The sequence below is a fragment of the Macrobrachium nipponense genome, chromosome 12, assembly GCF_015104395.2.
Source record: "Macrobrachium nipponense isolate FS-2020 chromosome 12, ASM1510439v2, whole genome shotgun sequence".
NCBI lineage: Eukaryota > Metazoa > Arthropoda > Malacostraca > Decapoda > Palaemonidae > Macrobrachium > Macrobrachium nipponense.
In genome coordinates, this window is record NC_087205.1 from 83091229 (window position 1) to 83113484 (window position 22256).

A 22256-nucleotide genomic window follows, 5' to 3' on the forward strand; every position below is an offset into this window, starting at 1 on the left:
TATTTAGGAATTTATATTGACAATTTAACTGATGATGTTTGTGTGTAAGGAGCATCTTTCTTCTGTGATGCATTTATTCCTATACTACTACTCAGGCAGGAGAAACCAAGAATACCTCACAATTTTTGTGATATTCAGCTCCTATCGAAATAACCTGTTGAAAGTTTTTTTTTTTTTTTTTTTAGGCTAACTGATGTACAACATTAATATGGGGAATAAATTTTGGATTGACTTTAAAATACTTCATAATTTTTTTTTTGTAGTTATCACCCTTTATTATTTTTTTAGTTTTTCTAATTTGGTCATACATCAGTAAAAATAGCTGAAGTGGATATAAGCTAGAAACACCTCATATGACTGACAATTGAATGTACAATAATTATACACTTATGAATAAATCAGTCTAGTTCCCCAAAATTCTGTCTGCATTTTCACTTGTTTGTTTAGAAACTTTAGAGCATATAACTGAAAACAACTGATGAACTTAGATTTCATATGTAATTGAAATTTTGCTCATTGCTTATTTACTTTAAAAGGTTTATAGCATATTTTGGGTATCATAGTTTTCAAATACATTTTATATGATATTTTTGTCATGGGAAAACCATGTGCTATTTACAACAGAATGTGGAGCCACCAATAAATAAAGGACCTTTTACCTGTGAAGTGTGCAGCCTTACTATCAAGAAGTGGCCTCAGTATAAGCAGCATATAAAGAAGCATCAGGAAGATAAACCATATCAGTGTTTTGAATGCGATAAATCCTTTAATGTGCAGGTAAGTGTCTTAACCAACTAGGGTACAGTATCTGTAATTTGTCTTCAATTAATGGATAGTTATGGTTCCACTCTATTTAAGTCTTTTCTTTCTCAGCAGCTAAGAGTCAGTCTCACAGTTTTGTCTGGAATTTTGTTGTTCCTTTGAGACTTATATTTTAACTGACTGATATCTCTTTCTCTGTGCTGTACTTCATTTTAAAAGTTAAATCAAACAAGAGAAACCTATATTGTATTGGTGAATGGCTTTGTAACAAAAGTTCTAATCATCATTGTTTGATGTCTGTAGCCAACATATCCAATAGCAGTTCAACCGAAAACTGCATTCAGTGGCATAGTATATTACAAAGAATTTTTAGTGATACTACTTATGAAGTCTTACATCTATAACTAAACCTAAATTAAATTTTATCTACAATATATTGTGTTTAACATTACATTACTAGATATGCTTTCCATTGCAGAAAAACTTACGTTTGCATGAAGCCCTGCATTCTACAGAGAAGTTGGTTTGCCCTGAGTGTGACAAAACATTTAGACGTTTGGCTTCATTTAAGAACCATTTGTCGCTTCACGAAGAAGATGAATCTGTCATATGTGAAATATGCCAAGAAGAATTCATATCAGTCGTAAGTTTCAATGTGAAGTGAAAACCTATTAGTAATAAATACAGTAAATTACTACTTATTTTTGGTTTTTTATCATAGATTTGTCACTGATTTTGATGTCTATTTTCTTGATTAAATGTGAATCACTAAATGCAAAAAGAAAGTTTATTGTGGTTTTGTTTTCATTCATGTATATTTAATTTATACTACATGTAGTATATAATATTTTCTAGTATTATTTTTTTCAAGCATGCCTATTCATTGTAAAGATATTAACATGGTATGTAACTATTTAAATCAAATGCAATCATTGCTTTTCGGTCTATAAAAACTAAATATACTTTGGTACAGATGAAAGATATGTACCCACTTGCTGGAAAAGATGCAGTGCTAAAGAGTTGCATTATTATGTAAAATTGATATCCATTTGTTGGACAACAGGCAGTAACAAGGCTATTTCTAGATATTTACACATAAATTACAGCTGTTGCTTGAGAATATTATCTCCTTTTATTGGAAAAACTAAGGAATTAAAGCTGTTGTTTATCAGTTGAGATAGATTATTAGTGATATTAAAATTCAATTGAAATGAATTATTACATGAATAATAGAAAAATGTAAGATTATGAAGCCAGTATAAGACTCAGAAAAGCAAAATAGGGGAAGAACAGAGAAACGAAGCAATAAAGGTAAAGGCAAGCTAAATAATTACTATGAAGGGGAAAACTGAGAATAACAGTAATATCATGACAATGATGGACTCCAAAACAAGCAAAAAGGGTAATACAGGGGCTCCGTTCCTAGCCGCTGACGCTAAGTGATTTTTGACGCTAAGCGATTTTGAAGCCTACGGCCTCTGCACACCTTTCGAAACTCTAGACCAGTCAAAGGCGCCGTAATCCCACAATGGCACAATAAGTAAAATTATATTTATGCAGTACAGTGGACCCCCCGTATTCGCGTTCTCCAGATTCGCGGACTCACACATTCGCGGATTTCTCTCGGGAACGTTTCCTCCCTGCATTATTTGCGGAAAATTCGCAGGCATTCGCGGTATTTTTCTATGATAATATCCACAAATTCCTGGTTTTTTTGATGAATTTCATCATAAAATGCACTTTTTGTGATAAAACTATTAAAAAACCATGTAGGAAAATTTTTAGTGGGTTTTTCTTGAGTTTTAATTAACAAAATAGGCTGTTTTTAGCATTTTTATAGGGGTTCCAAACATTCGCGGGTTCTAACTATTCACGGCGGGGGGGTTTTTTTCCCCCCCCCCTGGTACGCATCCCCCGCGAAATTACGGGGGGGACCACTGTTATAGTAATATAGAATTTACTGTACAGTAGTACTGTACAGTACATTATACCATTATAAATACAGTAAAGTGAAAAAAGCCTAGCTTTAATCCTTTGGGTGTCTAGAGTATGTAAAGATATAATAAGGTTTATACAGTGTACAAGTAGCTGTAGTGTTCAAGTTACGATAATTTGTCTTACGATAGTCCGATTTTATGAGAGACCAAGTTACAATAGCCTAACTTTATAAATGGCGTTATGTATAGAATAGAACTGAGATATCTTAATGTAATAACTTTATTTGCTATAGATCAAAGATCAATATAGATCAAAGATCAATTGGGAAATATATTGTTAAATCTAAACCTAGTTATAACTGAAGCTGAGAAAACTGTTCAAGCTGCTTATGACTATTATCGTACATCGGCAACAAGGATAAAACTTCATTAAACGTATGCCATCAAACACAACTGTAGATAAAATTGAGATAAAATCATTTTAATCAAAACTACTATGCTTGAAAGAAAACATTTTACTGTTGGTTTCACGCCGATATAAGATAAATAACGTAAAGGTCGTATTACAATGATATAAAGGAGAATTGCGAATGGAATCACATAATTTTTTTACGCAATAAACATGGCGCCAACGTAATCTGTTAACAAAAAAAAAATAAAAAAAAGTAGTTCATTCCACAACGAGACATATTCAATTCATATTTCCACCTAAAAAACATGTTGTATAAGGAAAAATAACCTTGTCTCATATAAGTCAAGTATCTAGATATTCGTTTATGCTAACCAGAAGCATGAGAATTCGCTCAGAATTGCGTTATGGCGAAACAAACTTGTATTCGCCATCAGCTGATTTCAAGCTACATTGGCCGCTTCCGCGGAATACTGGCTTAGATTTGCCGTAGTATTTTATAATACAATAATGTGAGAATACTTACAATATTATTGGATACAGTGAAGTAATGTATAACTTTTTAAAGGATTTATGGAAAAGATGCATAATTAATAAAATAACGCAATGCATTTTTCGGAACAGTGGCGGACAAGAACTAACATGAAAAAGCATCCCCTGACAACGTGGAGCGTAGTTACAAAGGCTGCCTTAATTTGTATCATATTTATGTAAAAAAGAAAAAAAAATACCCTATACGTAATATATTTTCATACACATTTTAAACATAAAAACAAACATTTAAAAAATCGACACATCGATCACTAAATTTGCACTCTTTTTAACTTGATATTTTCAGAGGAGTGGCAGGTGGCGGCTTACAAGAACAAACATGAAAAAGCATTGTATATGATAACCTGAAGAGCACTTTCAAAAGCTGCCTTTATATCATATTTCTGCACAGAAATGAAAATACCCTATACGTAATACATTTTCATACACAGTTTAATCATAAAAGCATGAACTTTTATAAAATCGACACATCGATCGCTAATTTGCAGTTTTTTAACTTGATATTTTCGGAAGTGCGGCAGGCGGCGGCTCACAAGAAAGAACATGAAAAAACATCGCATTTGATAACGTGAAGGGCAATTTCAAAAGCTGCCTTTGTATCATATTTCTGTGCGGAAATAAAAAAGGGATTTTGACGTAAGGAAAAATCTATTTCTGGGCGATTGGCTCGTGTCGCCAGCGAAATATCCTTTAATCTATTATTTCTAGGGTAAATGTACTAACACATACCAGAGAATAAATAAAATAAAGAAAAAGGTCAGTATAACTGACTCGCTCACCCACCCTCCAGGAGGGTGTCGGTATGAACACTAGGCGAGTGAGACCACTACCACGAGCCAAATGCCAATAGAAATCTCCCACTACAAAAACCCTCCAAGAGGGGAGCCGACCCACAGAGTGGCGCAGCTCGTACTACTACTACTCCATCCCATGCTGCCGACTGCTGCGCCTCTGGTGGCCCATCCTGAAGTTAGCAGACAATCTTGGGCGAAGGATGGGTAGGGTGGGATTTCGCTGGCGACACGAGCCAATCGCCCAAGAATAGATTTTTCCTTACGTCAAAATCCCTTTTCTGGGCGCTCAGGCTCGTGTCGCTGCGCGAAATCGTACCAGAGAAATAGCACAAGATTGTAAACAAAAGTAATAAAATAAATCAGAATAGGTCTCAAATAAAAGATAAAATAAATATAAAGGGAATATAATTGCTAAAAAGATACATATACACAGTGATATAAAATTAGAAAAATATGCTTAAATTACGCTTAATTCTAATCATGTTTCTTAACATAAGGTAATTTACATATATACAGGTAAAATGCTTACATGTATCAAATGATATCTGTGTAAAAGCATGTATCAAAAACATAATACAATTAATATAAAACCGATAAACAAAACAATCAACAATGATAATATATAAAGGAATGTATATGACTTAATATACAAAAGCCCAAACCCGTAACCATTATGATACGATGTATCCCCTAGCATAAAAATAAGGGGGTAACATCCATGAGATCAATGTTTATAATCATCTGTGAGTGTCCCTAGCAAAACAATAAGGGGCACCCACTACACCATCATAAAAGCAGCTAAGACACAAGGTGAATGCAAATGAACAAGGCAGGAATAGACGAACTGTTGGGTGAGGCAGGTAGAAAGGAGGACTGAATCTTCTACTACAAATTAGCTAGAGTCAGGGAAACTATGTTACCCGCTGCTACTGACTGGAAATTTCAGAGCTTCCAAGGACTTAAGGTAGTGACGTTTGAACACTGTCGGCGATTTCCATCCGGTATACTTTTTCAACTCATCGAAGTTCATATGTTGAAAATAATTAATTGAGGTGGCTACTGCCCTGACATCATGTGCTTTCGGGAAAGAGTCAGGATTGGCTTGCTTAATAAAGTACAGGATTTGTTGCCTGATGCCTTTAATGGATAAAGTTCCACCTTTTTCCCTCTTAAAGAGGGGACCCGATGAAGATGAGGAGGTCCTGGACAGAAAGGCTCGTAAGGTTGAAACTGGGCAAAGGGATACATCTTGTGGAAGGGGTAGTACCTTCCAAGGTTCCCACCTCATCAAAGGATCTTCATTCTTTGCTAAAAAGCTACGTTCCGGAGAAAGTAGGACTTCCCCTGTGGGAAGGAATTGAATATGATCCGGATCCCTGGATAAAGCCGACAGTTCTGAAATTCTTGCTCCTGAAGCTAAGCTTAATAAAAATAGGGTTTTTCTTAAGAGCATTATAAACGAGCATGTGTCATTATCGGTTTCTGAAGCCAGTTTTAGAACATCGTTTAAGAACCATGAAACTGACGTAGGCCTTACAGAAGGCCTAAGTCTAGCACATGCCTTAGGAATAGACGAGAAGTAGGAATCCGTCAAGTCTATGTTGAATCCAAATTGAAATATCTTTTTCAAAGCTGACTTGTTTGTCGTAATCGTGCTAGCTGCTAAACCTTTTTCAAATAAGGATCTGAAAAGGATATAGCTGAATTAACTGTCATGATTCTAATATCTGATTCTCTCAGGAAGATTGCCTAACTTTTTGACAGCAGCATCATACTGTCTCAAAGTTGAATCCCTTTTATCGGATTCCAAGAAGAGAATATTCTGAGGGTCAATATTCGCATCTCTTTTTGCCGCAAACTTCATGAAATCCATAAAGTTAGGGTTTTGAGAATCCCTGAGGAAGCGAACACAGTCTTCGTTTGTACTGACTGGGAGAGCCTGGGACTGGGGATCCGAAGAGGACGAAGGCCCAGCTCCAAAATTAGAGGATACCAGTTGCTCTTCGGCCAGTCTGGGGCTACTAGAGCCACTTGACCCTTGAATGTCCTGAGTTTGTTCAATACTTTCATGAGGAGATTCACTGGAGGGAAGACATAAATCTTCTCCCAGTTGTTCCAGTCTAGAGCCAGGGCGTCCGTGGCATAGGCCATGAGGGTCCCAGGTTGGGGGCTACATAACACGGTAGTTTGTGGTTCGCTTGAGATGCGAAGAGATCCACCTGTAGCCCTGGGACTCTTTGAAGGATCCATTGGAACGAACTGTTGTCCAGTGACCATTCCGACTCTAGGGGCACTGATCGGGATCGGGGGGGGGGATCGGGGCGTCTGCTATGACGTTTCTCACTCCAGCTATGTGAGTGGAGGAAAGATGCCAACTGAACTTGTCCTGCCAGGGAGAAGATGGCTATCATGACATGATTTAGATGACGTGACTTGGAGCCTCCTCTGTTTATACAATGTACTACCACTGCGCTGTCCAGACTAGCTTATGTGGAGTACTTTGTGGGCGCAACCTTTTTAGAGTCAAGAACACTGCCATTGCCTCCAGTACGTTATATGGAATGACGGAACTGAGGTGACCAAGTCCCTTGAACTTTTTTGACCTGGGAATACCCTCCCCAGCGCTTAAGGAACGCGTCTGTGTGGATGGTGATCCCTGGTGGAGGGAACTGAAGGGGTACTGACACTGACAAATTCTTGACTTTCGCCCACGGCCGGAGTCGATTCTTTGAATCAGAGGCACTGAGGATAGTTTTGTCCCTGGACCTGACATTTGCTCGCGAGCGCCAGATTCTGGTTAGTCTTTCAGTTTGGCTTTCATTAAGACGTTCGTCACTGATGCAAACTGGAGAGAACCCAGGATCCTTTCCTGAGCTCTCCTTGACGCTAGTTTTGTGACTTAGAAATTGCTTGACTGACTTCGCTATTTCTTTCCTTTTGGTTGATGGAATCCGACAGAGTGTGGGAGGATAGATTCCATTGAATGCCCAGCCACTGAAAGTTTGACTCTGGAGTGAGTCTTGATTTGGTCCTGTTTATCTTGAAGCCTAGATATTCCAGGAACTGAATCACTTTCAGTGTAGCTCTGTTGCATTCCTCGACTGTTGGGGCCCAGATCAACCAATCGTCGAGATACGCTACTACCATAATCCCTTGTGATCTGAGTTGTTGCACTACCTACTTCCGCTAGCTTCGTGAACACTCTGGTGCCACGTTGAGTCCGAAGGGAACTACCTTGAAGGAGAATGTCTGGTCTCCTATCTTGAAACCCAGATACGGACGGAAGTGTCTTGCAATAGGGATATGATAGTAGGCGTCTGTAAGATCGATAGAGGTGGTGACGCCCCACGGGGAAGTAAGGTCCGCACCTGTGAGATCGTGAGCATCTTGAACTTGTCGCAGCGGAGGATGGCTAAGTTTAAGCGGGACAAGTCTAAGATTACCCTTCTTTTTTGTGAGCCTTCTTGGCACGCTGAACAAGCGACCTTGAAATTTTAATCTCTTGACTCTCGCTATAGCTCCTTTCTGAAGGAGGTCCTCCGCGTACTCTGTCAATTCTTTGGAAGGAAGTTGACGGAAAAGGTCTGGCTGGAGGTGGGGTTCGTCAACCAGCCTCCAACCCAGAACCTTTGACACTATGCTCTGAGCCCTTTCGCTGAAGTTCCACCGGTGGCGAAAGTGAAACAGCTCCCTCCTACCTGAAGTTCTTCATTGGTTCTGGTAACCGCCTCGGCCTCCTCTGAAGTGCTTTCCCCTATTAAAGGGGCCTCCCCGATCCTCTCCCACGAAAGGACCGCTTACCTCTGCCTCCCTTACCCGAGCGTCATACTTCTGTGAAGCTTGACTCTCGAAGGCTTGATTGTAAGCTGGAGAGATGGCGTAAGAGGTGGAGGCTGAGGCTGAGGGGATATCACATCAAATTGGCTGTGATTGACCCTTAGAAGTGGAAGGTTGGGCTGTCTGCACTAATGGCACCGCTGTAACTTGCTGAGGAAAGCGTGGTTGCTTTTTCTGGTAAGGTTTGGAAACGCCTGGGTTTCCTCTGTCCTTACCTTTAGCTGTCAGGTCTTGCCTCCTCTTAGCCGTAAGGCCCCAACGGTCCTTAAGGCTCTGGTTCAACCTCGTAGCCTCTGACTGGACTTCCTTTACCATAGCTTCTGGGAAGAGATCTGCTCCCCAGATGTTAGACGAGAGTAACCTATTCGGCTCATGCCGAATGGTTGCCTCTTGTAGGACATGCTTCCTACAATTCGTTCTAGCAGTGGCAAACTCAAACATATCTGACTGTACCGTTTGAGTCAGGGATTTGGTCATGAGCTTAAAAATAAAAACGGTTCTGATCCATAGGCCATGGTTGCTACTCGGTCATAGCCATAGAGTTAATTGATCTGGCTAGTCGCGATTTTCGCGTCAAATTCAGCCTGAATAAGGCTATCTGGGAGCCTGGGTAGCTTTTCACCAAACTGCTCCATAGCACAGTCCGTTTGAGTTTGCCAGCTGAGAATGTGTTTCGGCAAGTCTTCCCACAATTCTCCAACTGAGGGGAGTAACGGAGATGTGGGATCTGCTTCCTTCAACTGAGGTATGGGTTCCCCCTTCTGGGCCGCTGGGATGGTCGACCTTGCGATCTTGGTCAGGAACGGGAGCTGGGGTACTCTCATCCATTGTGAAAATGGTAAAGGGACTCTTAAAAGGTTGTATCTTGGTATTAGAACAATCCATGTCCTCTAAACACCTGAGCCATTCTCTCTGAGCCTGGTCTCGTGAATAGAGGACTGTCTCCTTTGGTACCCTATCGTCCCGAACCATAGCCGAAGGTGTGAGCCTTGCGTAGCCTATGAACGGAGGCTGGAGGTCTTCCGGGTAGAACTCGAAGTCCTCTATTCTTCGAGTCCCAAACTCCGGTATAGAGATGAGACCGTCCTGGAAGGGGGCGTATGACGCTACTCTCCATGGGTTGTTCATAAGAGAACGGAGGTAGTGAGTCATACGGAGGAAGCTGAGTTCCACTTGTGTTTGGAAAGTGGAGGAGCGGGTAGAGGAGCTTCTCTCAGCCCGGCTATAATGGAGTCTTGGATGGAAGTAATCCTATCCGACAACGAGAGATCATTTGTTCCATACTACTCTTTAGGGACCCAACCAGGTCGCCCACCTGTTGCAACAGGCCAGCATTGGAGTCCAAAGCCGGAGCTGCTGCGGAGGTGGAGGGGAGGCTCTGAATCGGAACCAAGGTATCGGAAACTGGTGACTCTGCCGGAGTGCGAGATCTCTCTCTGGAGGATTTACTCCTCGAGGACTTAGAGCCGGAGCTAGAAGCTTTAGACCTGTCTGCTCCGGGATTCCCAGCCGGAGACTTACGGGAGGAGGATGAAGCGAGGTCGTCTTCTTAGACGACGATGACGTCTTAGTCAAGGTCATCACTTTACCCTTGACCTTAGGTCTAACCGAAGCGTCAGGAGGGAGAATATAATTCATCACCCGTAAAGCTTGGAAGGATGGAGAGGTTGCAGGATAGAAGAAACAGTTACGCCCAAGGGTGACCCTTGGGGGTGTCCACCTTACCTACCTCGACCAACAGGTCGTCTACACCTACCATAGGTTCAACATTAATATCTAGGGTCGCGACGTCCGTGGAGATATCCTGGTCTTGATCAGTTAATGAGGCAGCCAGCTGTTGTTGGATGAAGGCGATAGTCGGGGCCGCCTCTACCGGGTCGACGTATCCTGTCGCCTTGCCTCCGGGAAGATTAATACCTGCCAACCGTTTCTCCAGGATGTAGGGCATACCCTTGGCGGCGTTCTTCCCAAAACCGCCGACCCAGGCCCGCAGGGTAGCCAGTGCGGTATCCCTTACTGCCGGCGCCTGGAAGAGAGGGCGTAAATTAGATTTAAGAATCACTTAAAACTAAAACTTAAAGTATAACTTAAACTAGATGCCTTAAGTTAAAGTGAATGATGAAAACTTAAGCACTAAAATAGAAGCGGAGCAGCTACTGGAGATGGCTACTTACCCCTTCCAAAAGCTGGCTCACCAGATCGTCAACATATGGTACACGTTCTCATGGTACCAGACCTGGATGTCCCCGTGCGGAGTCGCGCATGGAGCATGGGACCGGCAAACTTCGTGTCCACATGGGTCCTGAAGTGGTGGGCGGCGCATCCCGGATGTCACAGTTGGTGGCCTGTAAGTGGAAAGACACATGAGTATCTTAAAAAGCATCACTTACAGACTAAAGGACAGAAGAACTCCGTTGCATGCCGGAGCTCGGAAAAAAATTGGGCATAACCCCTCCCTGCATCGCCTGAATAGGCTATAATCCCGGAGAGATCCGGTAAGACATGTAAGGGAGGGGGGGTGGTTTAAGGTACTTAAGATAAACTTAAAGTTAACTTAAACCTAAAACACAAACGAACCGGACCAAGTCCAGTGCGTAGCGGAGTGTAGTAACTCAGCAATACGGTAAGGTTAGCAGTGACCCACTGTATGTTCCGGTCCACTCTACTGGGTGGACTAACATCTTTCCGCTGGATACCTAGGACTGCCGGGCCTCAGGAAGGAGCCCTAGTAAGGTGTGATACTATCTTTTTTTTAGTGGGAAAGGGCGAGAAGACATACAGGCTCGAGCTAGCACGGAGCGACAAGGTAGCAACGGAGGGGGGGAAAGGCCAGTACCCCCCACTACGTACCACCCGGCCGGACCGAGAAGCCGGAGAGGTCGAGACCAGTCTGGGTCTGTCCCGACTCCCTAGCCCCTCCGCCTGAGGGGAGAGAGGGAGGCAGGCTCGGGTATGCGGAGCGAGCATGGGCAGACCGACCCACCCCCGCCCGACTCTATGGAAGAGCGGGAGGGGGGGGAAGGGTGACTGGGCAGGCGTCTGGCTGTCCCGTGATCACGTAGTGACCACGAGGCGGTAAGACCAAAATAAGACAACTAAGCCTAGGACAAACCAACTGATCAGAGAGATGCTATCGGGAAGCAACTGAACTGAAAAGCGGTAGCATATAGGCCCACTGGGCCAAAACCAACTGATCAGCAGAGATGCTATAGGGTGAAGCAACCGAACTGATGAGCGGTAAGTAATAGGCTCACTGAGCCAGGACCTAGGCTAAGCCAGACGCCTAACTAACCTAACTATAACAAAATACATAGTATAAATAAAATAAAATGAAAGAAAGAAGGCAATATAGCAGGAGAAAAAATCCAGGAGTGTACGACTAACCCGAAGGCAAGTCTACCACTCAAAGCTAGTCAGAGGCCGATACTAAGACCGCCGGGACTAGGGTCTGGATAGAAGAAGCCTACATAAGGTAAAAGACATGCATGCATGACAAACCTGAGTAGACAGTACCCTAAGTAAAGCGGATAATAATATAGAGCGTACATAAATAAGGGGATGTTCTAGGTATGGGAGACCAAGAACGAACCCACCACGAGGCAGAACCACATGCTGCCATGCTTCGACCCCGAGTTCGTATTTATACCTAAAAAAACGGCAAATACTGTCCCAGGGCCGGAAAAAACAACTAACCATAAATACTGAGTACTTAACTTAGCTGCTGCGATAGCTGCACGCTCCATTATAGATAATCCAATGAAAGGGCACAAAAAACACAGAGAAAAAAATAACACGTGTGACTCGTGTGCGCTAACTGAAAAGGATGGCCACCAGAGGCGCAGCAGTCGGCAGCATGGGATGGAGTAGTAGTAGTACGAGCTGCTCCACTCTGTGGGTCGGCTCCCCTCTTGGAGGGTTTTTGTAGTGGGAGATTTCTATTGGCATTTGGCTCGTGGTAGTGGTCTCACTGCCTAGTGTTCATACCGCACACCCTCCTGGAGGGTGAGCGAGTCAGTTATACTGACCTTTTTCTTTATTTTATTTATTCTCTGGTATGTGTTAGTACATTTACCCTAGAAATAATAGATTAAAGGATATTTCGCGCAGCGACACGAGCTGAGCCCAGAAATACCCTTTACGTAATACATTTTCATACACATTTTAAACATAAAAGCATGAACATTTATAAATTGACACATCCATAGCTAAATTTGCACTCATGTAACTCAATATTTCTGGCATAGAACAGTGTCAGAGGCATATATTTTACCCTAATACGTATGTAATAACTCTCCATAAAATTTGTTAATATAATTTGCATAACCTTTATGGTCTGAACGTCATTTGTACAAATGTATGAACTCGTTAGACAACGGCGCTAGCGGCGCCGTTAACTGAAAATTGTCCCGTAAAAATACCTTAAAATGCCTTATTTTTTTAATTAATATTTTTGACGACAGCTGTAAAACCGATTCGCCGCTGAGCGATTGCGGCATTAACTGTGGGCCGTCTGTAATTGCAATAATTCTTTCAATATTCCATCATGATACCTGGTATTGTGGTAAAAGACAAACAGTATTACGGGAAAGGAAATATATAATATTACTTGTTGAGAAAATAATATTTTATTGCAGGGTCTTACCGAACAATTACACAGCTGTAGGTTCCCTATGAATGGCAGACATTAGATTCAAAACTTTCGCGGTGACGCTGCCATCGCTGATGTAGGTGACATCATCTCCCTCCACTTGAGGGAGCTACAGGTACAATTGCCCAGGTAACATAAATTCGTTCTCTACTGACTTCTGGTGAACTTCGGTGGTCGATACAGACATTTTCTTCATTTGTTGGGAAGTATTTCTTACCAGTATCGGTGAAATATTCAACTTCGTGTTTTGTGGAATTGAAGCTAGTTAGCTGAATTTCTTTTCTGCAATTTTGTGGCTTTACCATCATGTCGGACTCTAGACCTTCAGGAGTTAGGTTTTGTGCCAGAGGGTGCAAAACTAGGTTAGCTAAACCAACATATGATTCGTACACTAAGTGCAACGAGTGTAGGGGTTGTGAGTGCTCTAGAGAGTCTACTTGTGATGAATGCAAGGATTGGAGTGAACAACAGTGGAAAGTTTTTGTTTCTCACTAGGGGAAGGTAATTAAGGATGGGAAGAGGACAGCAGCTTTCAGAGCTGAAAGTAAGACTAGCATAGCTTCTTCTGCTTCTTCTATCGAAGCACCTGCTCATATCCCTTCTTCTTCTCCTCTTATTATGTCTCCGATGTTGAGTCCTCCTACTCCCGCACCTGTAACTCCCTTGCCAACTTCCCGAGGAGTTTCTCCTGACACCATTGCCAGCCTTGAGATAAACCTAACTGTTATGAAGTGAAAAGTGTCAGTGCAGTGCAATCTGAGGGGGTGGCTGTTTGTCCTGATAGTTCTCTTAGACGAAGGTCCCTGTCCTGCTCCCCTGCCTCGGGGAGAAGACATACCGGAGGTTCAAGGGAGACTGTCGGGGTTTGCCCACAGTCAGTCACTTCCTCCGTCGATCCTGTGGTGCAACAGCAGGATTTGACTAAACATCATTGGAAAGGTGCGTTGTTCAGTAATCAGTTATCGACAGAGTCGAGTGATTCGTCACCGGTTAGACAGTGTAAGTGGCGGGATTCTTCAGCCTCACGTCTGTTGAAGAGGTGTTCTCTCCACCCCCTGTGAAGAGGAACAGAGAAGTAGACAACCCTTGCCCGTCGTGTAGCACTACACGGACTTTGCCTCGGATTCTCATGACAGCGACAGCCGCCAACTCGATTGTGGAACGAGCGATTCTGAGTCCGTCGAGATCTTCGACTCATCAAGCTGTCAAAAGATTACCTTCGACTTCGCATGTGACAGATACTTCGCTGGCGCGAGACCTCTGGTGTCAATCGTTTCGAAGTCCACAACCCCAGTTGCTATGACTTCAACTCAAGAAGATGAGAATTTAGTTCCTCTATGTCAACAATTGCAGGAGCTGATGAACTGGATGAAAGAAGGCAAACAATGTCCGAAGAATAATGAATTGAATCCAGAACCCTCTCTTGTCGCCTATCTCTTCGGATGACGAGGAGGACTTAGAAACGGACTCTATTCCTCTCTCATGCTATTCTAAGCTTTCACGCTATCTTCTGGACATGTACCCGGATTACTTCATAGCAGCCGCTCCCAGGTCAGCTGCTTCCATCTTCCTGATGAGAAGGAAGAATTTCGATCCTCTTCTCCCGAAGCTCGTACTTTCTAAGGCGGCTAAGCGATCACTTCGTGATGTAGAGGACTGGTTGAAGTTCAAGAGAGAGCCTGGGAAAGCAACTTTCGCCTATCCTCAATCAAAACTGATTAAGAAGAGGTATAGGTTCTACGTAACCGGAGAAGCCCCTCTATGGGAGTATCTGCCTCCTCTCAGGGGGACTTCTCTGGCCTGGTAGATGCAAATAGGAGGTCCGCATTTGCTGCAGCAAAAATTTTCTTTACGTCACCTGAATTGGATCATTTGGTAAAGAATATTTTCAAGATTTTGGAGATTATGAGCTTCTTGGACTGGATGATCAGAGCCCTCACAACGAAAATAGAGGACTGTCCTACTCTCCAGGAGAACCTGGCATCGGACTGGCTTGGGGTTTTGTCTGGATGGTTGCAATGAGATGGTGTCTCTTTTTGCATTCAGAACTCTCAAGAAAAGGCAGCTCTGGTGTTCTTTTGTTTCGAGAGGAGTTGCTTCACCTCAGAAGTCTGCCCTTTTGTTTTCGCCTGTTGATAATCATGTGTTCCCCGAAGAAACAGTAGCCAAGACGCTTTCCGCATTGGAAAAGAAGTCTACTATTGACTTGTTCGCTCAGTCTTCTAAGCGAGTTAAACCCTCGACTGTGACTCCTTCCACCTCGGAATCGCCCTTGCATATGAAACCCTTTCGAGGGGGCAGGTCTAGATCGTTCGTCAGGCCTCGATAGAACTTATGACACCCAACCAAGTCCTCAACCAAACCCAACACCAAATCATCCAAGTGATCCTTCAGTCCTTCATGCTCTGGTAGGGGGCAGACTGAGCCTCTTCTGGGAGGTATGGAGTCGCAGAGGGGCAGAGCCCTGGGTGATCCAAGTTCTCCGGTTCGGTTACTCCATTCCTCTCAAAGACACCCTACCTCTATCCAATGTTCCCATCACATTACCCGCCTACTTTCCAGGCTCAGAGAAATTTGTAGCTTTACAAATGTCTGTAACTTGAGAGATACAGACATTTGTGCAGGGGGCAGGTCTAGACCATTTGTCAGGCCTCAGTCGAACTTACGACACCTTACGACACCCGACCAAGTCCTAGACCAAACCCAACACCAAATCATCCAAGTGATCCTTCAAAGTACCTTTTGGAGGTCTAAATCTGTGTTCACTATGCATTACTTGAAAGAAATTGAGAAAGTGCTCGTAGATTGTAAGTCTCTCGGTCCACTCTCAGTAGCTGGCATGGTGTTGGGGGATACAACATAGGGGGTTGCTCCCTCTGTTAGCCTATGTTTTGCCTTGTATCAAGGTTGACGAGTTAAAGGGAAGTCTGGGGGTACAATGTATGTGGAGTACTCACCAGTCATTTTAGTTGTAGTTTTGGTAGGTAAAGGTTTTTAATTCGGTGTAGGTGACAGTTGTGTTTTCATGTTGGTTATTTCCGGTCTTAGCCCAGGGCAAGGGCAATATTTTGTTGTATCTTCGTTGAGTCAGCGGTGAACACCATGACTATGAGGATCTTCCACTCCATGTAGAGGCACTCATTGGTCATACTCCAAGCCTTCTACTATGTAAGATAAGCACCGACCAGAGGCAGTATTCCCCTGCAGTAGCGCTCTTAAAAGGTAAGTTACAAGAGGCACTGACAGTGCTTTTGGGTCTTTTTTCAAGAATCATATGTTATTTTTGAATTAAGCTTACATTCACAGCCCCCATCCTTGCAATGGGTAATCAGCTGTATAATTGTTCGGTGAGACACTGCAATAAAAATGGAATTTTTATTATAAAATGAAATTTTATTGCACACTTACCAAACAATTATTAATTAAAGCCCTCCCTCCCCACAGGTGGAGGGCTGGGCAGAACGAATTGATGTTACCTGGGTAATTATACCTGTAGCTCCCACGAGTGGGGGGAGATGACGTCTTCTACCTCAGCGATGGCGTCGCCCCCGTGGAAGTTTTAAATCTATTGTCTGCCATTCGTAGGGAACTTACAGCTATATAATTGTTTGGTAAGTATGCAATAAAATTTCATTTTATAATAAAAATTCCATTTTGCAATTTCATTTAATTACAGTACTATTCTAAAACTCCAGGTTATGCACCCTTAATGTACATACAGTAAAGTATTAGAATTAAATGTTTACTATAGTATTTATAAAATGTGTAAAAAAGTTAAGTATATCTTAGTTTTACCAGACCACTGAGCTGATTAACAGCTGTCCTGGGGCTGGCCTGAAGGATTAGATACGTGGCTAGAAACCAATTGGTTACCTAGCAACAACGGGACCTACAGCTTATTGTGGGATCCAAACCACATTATATCGAGAAATGAATTTCTACACCAGAAATAAATTCCTCTGATTCTGCATTGGCCGAGCTGAGAATCGAACCTCGGACCACCAGATTGGTAGACGAGCGCAAAATCTACTTGTCCAACGAAGAACTTATGAAATGTGTAAAATACTTCAGCCATAATTAAGGAGACATCTCCTTTATTCATTTTCAAAACTTAATTTACTGATGGTAAGTACTTTCCTATAAGAATACATAATACATTTTATCATCCTTTTAGAGGGAAACCTATTATTGGCCATTTTATTGATATGAAGGTGATTTGTTCATAAGCTGAACAAGCATTTGGGCTTAGCAATAGGATAAATCTTCTGGTGCCAGCTGGAAACTGGTTAAAAACAATAAAAAATTATATATACAAGGAATCTGTGGCATCCGGCATCTAAAGTGTAGATGAGGTGGAAGCTGGTCAGCAACCATGCTTGAACCCTGTGACACATTTGATTTTTCTTCAACCGCCTTGGAGAGCAGAGGATTGCTTTTGGTCTCCTCCTCACAAGCTTTTTTTTTTTTTTTCGCTAAGCCCATGATTTTTTTCTTTCCCGCTTTCCTTGTGTTTTTGGGGTGGCTGTGTGTGTGTTGTAGTTCATTATGGATTCCTCCATTGGATCTGAGAAGTCGTGTAAGCATCAACGCATGTGTCCCAGCCTTCCAGGGTTCCCCTGCTCAAGCTTCCTAGCTTCCACTGTGACTGACCCCCATACAACTTGCAGTAGGTGTCATTCTAATTTTTGTAATATAACCAATCCATGTCTGGAGTGTTGCTCCTGGCCTGTTGTGCAGTGGAAGAACTTCTGCTTCCCCTTCTTCCAGGCTCATTCCTTCTGCTGCCGCATCTGGAAGAGCTCCTGACCTCAGGGACGTGAAGCTTTCAGGACTAACAACTCCACATCAATATGCTGGAGTTGAAAGTAGCTTTCCTGGGTCTTCAAGAGTTTCAAGAGAGGGTGGTAGGTCACTCCGTCATTCTTATGTATGAAACACCACGGTGGTAGCTTATGTGAGCTAACAAGGGCCTGGTGTCTCACCAACTTCACTCGACAGTCGAATTACACCAGTGGGTGATCAACAATTCAGTGAATCTCGTGGCCAGGTACATTCCGGGCAAGAGGAATGTGATGGCCAACAAGCTAAGTTGTCGGAGTCAAGTTCTAGGCACGGAGTGGTCTCTGCATCAGGACATAATGGACAGGCTATTCCATGTATGGCAAAGACCCATGTTAGACCTCTTCACTACTCATTTCAACAGGAAGCTAGAGGTTTACTGTTCAGTGGTCCCAGATCCATTAGCTGTGGTGGAGGACTCCCTTCAGCATCCTTGGGACAATCTAGAAGTGTACGCCTTCCCTCCATTCTGCCTGTTCAATCATGTCCTGAACAGAGTGGTGAATTCAGGAATCTCAGGGTGACCCTGGTAGCGCCTTTGTGCCCCCAAGCAAAGTGGTTCCCAGACCATCTGTCTCTTCTTTCAGAGGTGCTGAGAGAGATTTCTCCTTGGCTCAGCCTTCTTCACCAACCTCGTGGAGGGGTACCACCAGTCGCTAGGGTCCCATCTCTTCACGGCTGGAGACTGTCCAGTATCTCTTGCTAGTGAGAGGTTTTTCTTGTAAAGCAGTCACTCAGATGTCTTGCTACCTCAGGAGATCTTCATCAGCTGTTAACCAGGGCAAGTGAGCTGTCTACTTGATTGGTGTCATCGATGGGGTTTGTCTTCACTCGGAACTTCTGTTCAGTGAATAGTGGATTTTCTGATCTTCTTTTGAACAAAGAAATGCCTTTCTGTGTCTGCTATCAAAGGCTACAGGGCTGCCTTGGGTTTAGTTCTACGTCTGAAAGATGTGGATATCACTTCAACCTGGGAGACCTCTTATGTTGATCAGAAGCTTTGAGCAGTCTTCTTCATCTAGGGAACTAAACCCTCCTGCATGGGACCTTACTCAGGTTCTGAGTAGTCTCACTGGAGCTCCATTTGAACAACTACATCAATTCTCAGCTTTCCCTCTGGCTTTGGCTTCCTTGAAAAGAGTTGGAGAGCTCCATGACCTAGATTATGATGTAAAACACACCAGGGTTGGGTGTCTGTAGCTTTTGAATTTGTCCTGGAATTCATGACTAAGACTCAGAATCCCTTGTTTCATGGTGATAGATTTGCCTTTTTTTTTTTTTTCATTCCTTCCCTGATGGAATTTGTTGACAACAATCCTTTAGTTACTGGTTTGTCCTGTCAGAGTCTGCTTTGTTATCTAGACAGGACTCGCCACCTAAGATGCAGATGACGTCGACTTTGTGTAAGCACAGGCTGAGCCAAGAAAGAAAAGTCCAAGAATACCATTTCATTTTGGCTATGTGAGATGGTGAGGCAAGCCTACTCTTCTTCTTCAAGTTTTGTCACCAATACTGTGCATGCAAGAGCACATATCAGAGGAATAAGTTTCTCCCTGGCTTGTAAGAAGACCTTGTCTGTTCATAAGATTTTGAATGCTGATTCCTGGCTTCAGCAAACCACTTTTACTTACTTTTACGTAGATGATATTGCCCACATGTTCTTTTGACACTTTTTCCATGGGTCTGTTGGTGGCTGTCCAACAAGTTGTGTAGCTCATCCAGTGCCCCTGCCAGGACAATTCATATCATGCCTAAGATGATTGTGTGGAAGAAAGAATGAGAGAGATGACTGGTCTCTTTCTTTCCCTTTTTTCACTTCCCATTCTTATGGGCGGGTTGAAGACTGGACAAATCATACACTGGAACTGGCTTGTTGCAGGTGAGTTTGGCAGCCTTACTGTTACAGTACTTTTCTTGTGTTCCATACAACATACAAATCTGTTTCTCAGTAGCATATATGTACATATTCCTATCATCCAGCAAGGGGAGTGAGGAGGTGTGATAAACCCTTTGCATGAAACCAACATGGTTTGTTGCTTGAACAGATATAGTTCTCTTTGTCTTCCATGTATGCAGTGAATGTGGGCTCGTTACATTGTGTTTGCTCCCAGTAGGCTGAGTTTTAGATACCCATATATCTAGCCTCTCACAGGCTTAGACCCTCTTCTTTAGAACTCTCATTTCTAGAAAGAGTGTTCAGGTTTGCTGAACCTCCAGTCAGTTCATGATTCTCATACCTCCCGCCAAGTATGAGTCTATCATATCGTTAAGACCGAAGTTTTGTTCCGCATAATAACAAATGACAAATTTTTAATTAGTTTGTATTTTTCATAGCTAACAAACCTGAGGTCTTAACTTTGACTGCCCACCTTACCTTAAAGGTGATATTAAGATATGAAGTCACTCCTTCCATATATGTACACAATACTAAAAATAAAAAATTATACCTGGTACTGTACAGTCCCCAATTATACGAGAATTTGGTTGATCCAAGGGTTGCAGAATTGGAAATTTGCTGATTTTGAAAACACCTTGGGAATAATTCCATTAGGGCCTAGGCAAATGGCAACTTACCCAGTAAAACTCTTTTTATACTACCCATTTTCAATACTTTCTATGTACTATACTGTAATTTTTTCTAATATGGAATTGTTCTTATGGATAAGTAAAACTTTGGTTTTAATAACTTGAAAAAGTTTTAAATTACACACAGGATGGTGAAAACTCCCACACGTAAACAATGCCACCAGTGGTTGCAAGTGTACTGTATGATACAGTCATATCCTCTAAAAAAACCTTTTGGATGGAATTTCCTCTACCTATCCTCCGCCAAAAAACCTTCAAACATCCTCCGTGAAGAGTTCTGCTTAAGGAAGGCTTTGTGAACCATTTGAGGTTTCAGGGACTGGATCATGGGTGTCTTCACTCCCTTTAGGCCTAACAAACCTGGTTACGAGCACCTGTATATTTATTTGTCCCGCACGTTCACTATGTAATTGTTTTCGTATAAATTTATTCTACGATAAAAAAAGAACTGATGAAAATTCAAAATTTGATATGAAATAACAATTTCTTAAAAAGAAATTATAAAAATTTAAAATTCAACTTGAAATGACAGTTTCTTGAAAAGTTTAGATCGAACAATTCTCTCTCTCTCTCTCTCTCTCTCTCTCTCTCTCTCTCTCTCTCTCTCTCTCTCTCTCTCTCTCTCTCTCTCTCTCTCTCTCTCAAACACATCTGCTTCACTGTTAATTACTTTTACTACTCATTTTCATCAAAACCTATTTCTATTTCAACAATAGAAAAAATAAATGATCAAATCTGCATGATGTGGATGATCAGAATACACTTCGCAGATCTGAATGATACGCATGGCGGTGATCATTCATACACACTGCGCTATGATGTCACAAATGCGTGAGGCAGAGCCTTCCGTCGTAGCTAATGGCTGAGTAGGAAATCTTTCTCTCGCATTCCCCCTTGGAGGAATAATAGTTTTTTTCCTCCAAGCATTCCCCCCACCCCTTCTCTCAGATACCAGCAAACCCCCCCACATCTAAAATACTTGAAAAGACAGTAGATTTGATAAGTTTTGTGGCGCATGACTCAGAATTTGAACGGCTTCGCAGATAAAGAAAATCTATTTTTGAGAACTAGCGACCACATAAAAGGGGAATCGCACAATTCGATTACGCATAATTCGGGACCAGACTGTATATTGGATGAAATTTCTTGAAATCATTATATTGGATCAAAACCCTCTACAGGCAGTCCCCAGTTATCAGCGGGGATTCCATTCCCATGGGTGTGCAGGTAAGCAAAAACTGCCATTCACTGAAACTCGGCGGTTTATGGCGCCGGTAACCGGTGATCGGCACCACGAACACCCTTATGGCACCTCTGTTAGGAATGTTATGGCACCATAACTCTGTTATGAGGCACTGATAACTGGAACTCAGCCTCTTATGGCACCATAAATTACTGATTTGAAGGTGCTAGGCAAGCGCCATAAAACCGAATCACTGACTGGGGACTGCCTCTGCTATTTACGTATTTTATACTATATTTTTTTTATTTGATTCCAATATCTTTGTTTTAGAATAAGCCTTCTATTACCTCTAGGATATGTAGACTAGACATCACAGTATTTGTCTCCCATCCATATGGTTCATGTTTTAAAATCTCTACTTCATAAAAATACAAATATAAGTTGTCAATAATAGGACTTATAATGAAAGCCCATAGTGATCCTAAACTCATTATGATTATATAGCTTATTATTATAGTAATTGTCAAAATTATTTTTAATGGTAAACTTTCACATCTTCACAGGTTAACTTTACCAATATTTGTATTATTCATATTTTATATCTTTACATCAGATTTGAAACATTGTAAATATGAAAGCATAAAGATGATCTGAATTCTGGTCCTATAGTAATGAAAGCTAAATAATTTTTTTCTTCTTTTTCACTCCC

The 22256-nt window shown here is 42.2% G+C and overlaps 2 protein-coding genes across 2 annotated transcripts in view; both read left to right on the forward strand.

Moving 5' to 3' along the window:
- The first annotated feature begins 606 nt into the window (after positions 1–606).
- The window catches only part of LOC135224860 (zinc finger protein 77-like), a 21757-nt gene continuing 107 nt past the window's right edge, over positions 607–22256 (forward strand). Inside the window, exons 1-2 of the mRNA XM_064264185.1 lie at positions 607–777; positions 1241–1405. Of these exons, the coding sequence (XP_064120255.1) occupies positions 607–777; positions 1241–1405 (336 nt within the window). The remainder of the gene's footprint in view (positions 778–1240; positions 1406–22256) is intronic.
- The window catches only part of LOC135225036 (zinc finger protein 236-like), a gene marked incomplete at its 3' end in the record, with an annotated part of 98632 nt that continues 77004 nt past the window's right edge, over positions 629–22256 (forward strand). Inside the window, 2 exon segments of the mRNA XM_064264313.1 lie at positions 629–777; positions 1241–1405.